Source organism: Colobus angolensis, unplaced genomic scaffold (assembly GCF_000951035.1).
Source record: "Colobus angolensis palliatus isolate OR3802 unplaced genomic scaffold, Cang.pa_1.0 Scaffold47, whole genome shotgun sequence".
Lineage (NCBI taxonomy): Eukaryota > Metazoa > Chordata > Mammalia > Primates > Cercopithecidae > Colobus > Colobus angolensis.
Window position 1 is genome coordinate 737,107 of NW_012118154.1, and position 6,282 is coordinate 743,388.

Here is a 6,282-nt window from a genome sequence, read left to right on the forward strand (position 1 = left end):
GAGCCCACCCCAAGCCCAACCACCCCGGAGCCCACCCCAAGCCCAACCACCCTGGAGCCCACCCCAAGCCCAACCACCCCGGAGCCTACCCCAAGCCCAGCCACCCCGGAGCCCACCCCAAGCCCGACCACCCCAGAGCCCCCTCCAAGTCAGACCACTTCAGAGCCCTCCCCAAGCCCAACCATCCTGGAGCCCACCCCAAGCCCGACCACCCCAGAGCCCAGTCCAACTCAGACCACCCCAGAGCCCACTCCAACTCAGACCACCCCAGAGCTGGGCTCAAGCCCGACCATCCCGGAGTCCACCACAAGCCTGACCATCCCGGAGTCTGCCACAAGCCTGATCACTCCAAAAAGTGTCATATTTTTGACTACCACAAAACCCGTATCACTCTTAGAATCCACCAAAAAAACCATCCCTGAATTTGATCAGCAACCAAAGCTCCGTGGGGTGCTCCAAGGGCATTTCGAGAGCTATAGAAATGACCCTTTTCTCCACTCCGGCTTTTGCTGCCTCCTCCCCCTGGGCTTCTATGTCTTGGGTCTCCTCTGGCTGCTCTTTGCCTCTGTGGTCCTTATCCTGCTGCTGACCTGGGTCAGGCATGTGAAACCACAGGCCCTGGACTCTGGCCAAGGTGCTCCTCTGGCCACAGCCACACAAACCACACATCTGGAGCTGCAGAGGGGACGGCAAGTGACGGTGCCCCGGGCCTGGCTTCTCTTCCTTCGAGGCTCACTCCCCACTTTCCGCTCCAGCCTCTTCCTGTGGGTACGGCCTAATGGCCGTGTGGGGCCTCTAGTGGCAGGAAGGAGGCCCTCAGCTCTGAGTCAGGGTCGTGGTCAGGACCTGCTGGGCACAGTGAGCATTAGGTACTCTGGCCACAGCCTCTGAGGGTGGGAGGCTTGTGGACCTTGAGAGAAGAGCCTATGGGCTCTTCTATGGAATCTAGTTGGGGGTTGGGGGGATGAGGAACACAGAGTCATGGGGGAGGGGTCTTAATTCCTTTTTCTGTATCAGAAGCCCTCTCTTCACACCACAGGCACACAACTTCAGTCCCAGCAAAGCAGAAGGGGTAATGATATGGAGTTGGGTGGGTCACAGGACAAAGCTCCCGATGCTGCATCGGGCGCTGCCAGACCTCGCGGTGAATCATTTTGGCAGAATACCACGTGCATCTATGCACAGAAGAAAATCTGGAAAGTGATTTATCAGGATGTGAGCACTCATTGTGTCTGGATGTTACAAATATGGGTGGTTTTATTTTCTTTTTCCCTGTTTAGCATTTTCTAGTTTTCCACTACTATTGTATATTATCTGTATAATAAAAAATAATTTTAGGTTTGGGAGTGATGGCTCATGCCTGTAATCCCAACACTTTGGGAGGCCAAGGTGGGTGGATTGCCAGAGGTCAGGAGTTCGAGACCAGCCTGGCAAACATGGTGAAATCCTGTCTCTACTAAAAATACAAAAATTAGCCAGGCATGGTGGTGCACACCTTTAATCCCAGCTACTCGGGAGGCTGGGGCAGAAGAATCACTTGAACCTGGGAGGTGGAAGACGCAGAGAGCCAAGACTGTGCCACTGAACTCCAGCCTGGGTAACAGAGTAAGGCTCCATCTAAAAAAAAAAAAAAAAAAAAAATGCCTTCTGGCCGGGTGCAGGGGCTCACACCTGTAATTCCACACTCTGGAAGGCTGAGGCGGGTGGGTTGCTTGGGCCCAGGAGTTTGACACCAGGCTTGGCAACATGGCAAAACCTGATCGCCACAAAAAATACAAAGTGTCAGCCAGGTGTGGTGGTGTGTGCCTGTGGTCCCAGGTACCTGGGTGGCTGAGGAGGGAGGATCACCTGAGCCTGGGAGATGGAGGCTGCAGTGAGCCCTGACTGTGCCACTGTACTCCAGCCTGGGTGACAGAGTGAGAGCCTGTCTCAAAAGAACTTGGTTTCTTTTGGTGAAGAGTACCTGGGGCACCTGTCATGATAATTCACAAGGCTCCAACTGCCCCTACAGTGGTCACAACTTATCCAATAGACCTTCAGTTATAGCCTGCACTTCCCCTGCCTGGGGTGCCTCCTTCTCTCCTCCAGGGCTGGCCACCCACCAGGCCACCCTAGGCATCAGATCCAGCTCAAAAATTGTCATCTTCCTGGAGTTTAACGACAACTGCTGACACTCACCTGGCAGCAGCCTGCAGTACTAGGGGCAAAGGTGGGTGCCTGCTTTGCACCTGCAGTCTCAGAAGTGTAGCTCTCACTGCCCAGGTCAGCAGGACAGCAAGGGGTGGGCCTTGCAGCATGCACCATTTGGTGAGTGTGACTGAAGAGTCTTGGGTTTCCTGCTCTCAGGTGGGGACACAGGCAAACGGAACCCCATTTTTCTCATAAATCCTGCCATTCCCTAAACACACTGGTGTGGCTTCCTCTCCTGCCTTGTCTCCAGCCCAATCCGGGACTTGGGGCCCACAGAATGGGACCATGGAGACCCCCATCCCCCTCCAGATGGTCCCGGAAGATCGCCCAAACCTGAAAGTCTGACTGCATCTCTCCCCAGGTGGAGGACCAACTCCTGAGCTTGGCAGTCAGGGAGTGCCACGCACTGTCCCCATCTGACAGTCCAGCTTCATCTCAAGGCAGATCACAGCCTGTGCTCCAACTATCACAGGCCTATAGATCACCTGCTCCCTGACAGTGTTTTACTCTAGGCCTTTGCCCTTAGTCCAGCCAGGTGTGCTGTCCTTGCCCCCTCCCCAGCCAGTATAACCACTCAGTGTGCAAATCACTTCTCCCAGGTGAGGTCAGGTGCTTTCCAGGTTACCCTGCAACACTATTGCTACACTCAGTTTCCCAACTGCTCCGGTATAATCTTGCCTTCTGGACTGGAAACTCCTTAAGCACAAGGTCTAGGCTTCAAGTGTCTCACAATAGCCACTAAGGCCCAGGACAGAGTGTACACGGAGGCAGCAGCAGGGGTGCCACGATGCTGAGCTCCACCTCTTCTGCTGATGAGGCTCTGCCAAAGGGACAGCTCCCACCTGCTGCCTGCCTGTCCCCTAGCCTGGCCAGCACTCCTCAGTTTGACCTTCCCAAGCTCTTTTATGACCCCAAGAGGTTTTAAGGCTCCTTGAGGGCTGGCTTGGGAACCACACATCTTCTAAAGAAACGGATAAGGTTCTTACTCTCCCCAGCCAAGGACCCAGATCAGGTCTCTGGCCAGCATCCCCCTTTCCTCAAGCTTCCAGTGCCCACCCACTTAAGCCCAGGCCCTGCACGCGCACTGCCTCCAGCCCACAATGGTCTGACTTCCTCTCTGAGTCTCTTTATTTCCTCCCTCTTTAGGCTGCAGAAACAGTCATCAGACCGAGGGGCTTTTCCTGGGGATTATGTGAAATGATCTGTGCGTCTGTGGCATTCTTGGGCAAGTGGCTGGAGGAAACACACCGGGCCTGGGATTTGAGTTTTTCTAGCCCTGTCAGCTGCTGTGGCATGACAGATTTATACAGCATTTGCATAAAACCAGCGGCTGCTCTTTCTTTAACCATTTTTCTTAAAAACTCCAGTTCCTATTCTCCAGGGGCACCAGCTTCTTTGTCCAGTCTCCTCCCCTCTCCTAGCCACCCCCCAGACTCTCCAGATTTGGGGCTGGTGTCATCAATCCGATTTATTAAGTCCTCAGTGAGGGGGAGGAAGGGCCACATCTCCCTCTGTAGGTCCTCTGACCATCTTGATGGCTTCTGCTCCTCCCTGTCCCCTCAGTTCTGCCTTGGTTTCCCCACTGAGAAGGGGGATCTTCTGCTGTCCTGTGTGCCCTGAAACTAAAACCCAGGGGGAGGCCAGAAATCCTCAGGAAGTTTTCCAGCTCCCTGCAAGAATAGCCAGGGACAGAGAAATCACAGGATCAGGAAGAGCAGGGCAAGCTGGAGCAGGGGGTAGAACAGACCAAGTCCTTTACCGCAGAGGAAGAAACCACACTGTGGAAGGGAAATAAATAGAGGGGTCCAGGGAAGCAGAGCCCAGGTCCCCAGGGCGCAGTGGCCATAGACGCAGCAGGCAAGTGGGAGCCCCTGGCCGCTTCAGCCACTGAGGAAGAGACGCTTGTAGGCCTTGTTCATCTGCTCCAAGAAGATGAAGGTGAGGACGGTGTGGGGGCCCAGGCGGGCATAGTAAGGTGTGAAGCCTTTCCACAGGCTGAAGAAGCCCTCGTAGCGGACAACCTTGAACAGGACATCCTAGACACAGACAAGCAGGGCGCTGGGGCTAGGACTCTAGGGCCCCATCCCCCTTACCCAGCTGCCTTCACACCTTTCCCAGGGGATCTGACACCCCACCCAGTCTCCCAGAATGGCTTCCTCACCAGTCCGTTCTTATATTCCGGCTTCCCATCAATCATCCGCATGTTCTGGATTCTGAAGGGGAGGAGGCAGGGGCATGAGAGACCGAAAGGACACCTTCCCCACCCACCTCCAGGACCAGACTGCACACTCACCGGGTCTTGGCAATATCCACAGGCATGGAGGCAGCAGTGGTGACAAGACCGCTTATCATGCTGGCGCAGAAGTGGCACAAGATGTTGTCAGAGAAGTAGCCTGGGGGAGGTGAGGTGGGGGTGGCAGTCAGCTCAGAGGTGGCTCAGGCCAAGCTGGGAGCTAAGGGCCCAGCTCTGGGTCTCACCTGAGTCCAGCAAGAACTGCTTGGATTGGGAGTAGGAGGCCAGCTGGGCAGCATTGACGACGACCGCCCGAGCCATGGTAGGGATGCAGCCCTGGAGGGAGGGGAGCGGGCAGGAGTCAGAAACCCCTAAAACCGGACTTCACAGCCCCCAAGTCTCCAGCCCCTCCACTCACCCGCCACAGTGTGAGGACTCCCTCTTCCCGGGTAATCCGAATCAGGGCATTAAACACATTTTTGTAGCCACGGCGCTGGTCAGGTGGAAGCCTGATGGGAAGGCAGGAAGAGGTCAAGATCAGGATAGCCCACAGGGGCCCACAGATGCAAAGAAAGGAAGGCCAGAACAGGTAAATGTTCTGCTCTAGATCTGGGATAGAAAAGTGGTCCTTTCATTCTAGATTCCAGGGAATGGGGCTGGGGTTAGGCTCAGACTTGGAACTCACCGGCCATCCGCAGTCATGCGGATAAGAGCCACTTCTGCTGGTGTTCCCACAAAGGCACCAGTGGCACCTGCGGTCATGCCAATCACAGCCTTCAGCAGAAAGCCAGGGGGAGTACCATCAGCCCCAGTCAGGCGCTCAAACAGCACGGTATAGATGCCAAGGCGGGTAGTGGTATAGGTGGCCTGGCGCAGCAGGCCAGCTGACAGCCTGAGGAGCAGAGGGGTCAGCATATCAGGCCAAGGTCTGGAGCTACCAACCCACAGCCTACCCTCCATCCTGAGGCCCCAATACCCGGTGTAAATGCCCCTCAGGCCTTCTGCCTTCAGGATACTGGTGAGGGCATGGAAGCTGGTTTTGTACTCTCGAGTCTTGGCCCCTTCCCCGCTCAGCTGCATCCGGTTCTTCACAAGGTCCAGGGGCTGGACAAAAACCGTAGCTCCCATCCTGGGGGAAGACAGAGGTGGAGTGAAGGGCCAGGCATTCCACATCTACCAGTGCCCACTGGAGCCTGGCAGCAAGAGGTTTCAAAGGTCAGGGCCTGCCATGCGATTCAAGAATCAGGATGCTGGTGAGCACGTGTGTAAGAGTCTACATGTACACCGAGTGCAACGGGTCTGAAAAGTCTAGTTGTCCAGTGGGGGCCATGCAATGAAAGTGCTCCAAGTAGCTTCATGACAGTCAAGCAGTGACCTGGGGCTGCACGCAGTCCGACACAGGGAGGGGACGAAGGGGCGTCCAAGATTTAGGACTCCAGGTAGTCCTCCAGGAGCCATTTAATGGCCTGGAACCCCCTGTAGCCCGGCCAAGCTTAGCAATGCGCTGGGAAACTCAGGTGGCCCGGCGGGGGTTGTGCAACGACCCCGCATGCAGTCCAGAACGGGCCTTGCAATGGGGCCCTAGCAGCCCACTGGGGAACTCGCAATACGCTGGAGATCACGCTGACCCCGTGCCGGCACAGTTCACTGCAACAGACCCAGAGATGAACCGGGCCCAGTTCCTTGCACCCGTCCCTTCCTCCTCTTTTCCCATCCCTGGGGCCTGAGCTTACCCGGCCAGGCCCCCAAACAGGAACTTGACGGACTTAGGGGAGGTACGGGGCTTCCCGTCCATCCCGCCGGCCCCGGCACTCGCCGTCGCCGCCATCGCCACTCAATGGCCCTCGGCTCCGGGTCCC

The 6,282-nt window shown here is 56.3% G+C and overlaps 2 protein-coding genes across 4 annotated transcripts in view; one reads left to right on the forward strand and one right to left on the reverse strand.

Annotated features, from left to right (window-relative positions):
* GP1BA (glycoprotein Ib (platelet), alpha polypeptide) overlaps nt 1–1,343 on the forward strand; it is a 3,029-nt gene extending 1,686 nt beyond the window's left edge. The window contains exon 3 of the mRNA XM_011958373.1: nt 42–1,343. Within this exon, the coding sequence (XP_011813763.1) occupies nt 42–891 (850 nt within the window). The 3' untranslated portion in view covers nt 892–1,343. The remainder of the gene's footprint in view (nt 1–41) is intronic.
* A 2,295-nt stretch (nt 1,344–3,638) lies between these two features.
* On the reverse strand, nt 3,639–6,282 carry SLC25A11 (solute carrier family 25 (mitochondrial carrier; oxoglutarate carrier), member 11). Of its 3 annotated transcripts, none has more exons than XM_011958375.1 (8): nt 6,157–6,282; nt 5,400–5,552; nt 5,109–5,315; nt 4,842–4,932; nt 4,669–4,759; nt 4,484–4,583; nt 4,352–4,403; nt 3,639–4,226 (listed from the first exon to the last, which is right to left on the reverse strand). In XM_011958375.1, exons 1-8 carry the CDS (start codon nt 6,249–6,251, stop codon nt 4,071–4,073), a joined length of 945 nt encoding a protein of 314 aa, XP_011813765.1. In that variant the 5' UTR covers nt 6,252–6,282; the 3' UTR covers nt 3,639–4,070. The 3 variants fall into 3 exon arrangements, with proteins under 3 accessions (XP_011813765.1, XP_011813766.1, XP_011813767.1); XM_011958376.1 differs by having other exon boundaries at nt 6,190–6,251; XM_011958377.1 differs by lacking the exon at nt 5,400–5,552.

Coding starts and splice junctions, on each gene's coding strand:
- SLC25A11 (XM_011958375.1), bottom strand. CDS start 6,251: ATGGCGGCGACGGCGAGTGCCGGGGCCGGCGGGATGGACGGGAAGCCC. Junction 4,933..5,108: donor CGCATGACTGCGGATGGCCG/GTGAGTTCCAAG, acceptor CCTTCCCATCAG/GCTTCCACCTGACCAGCGCC. Junction 4,584..4,668: donor GCAGTTCTTGCTGGACTCAG/GTGAGACCCAGA, acceptor CACCTCCCCCAG/GCTACTTCTCTGACAACATC.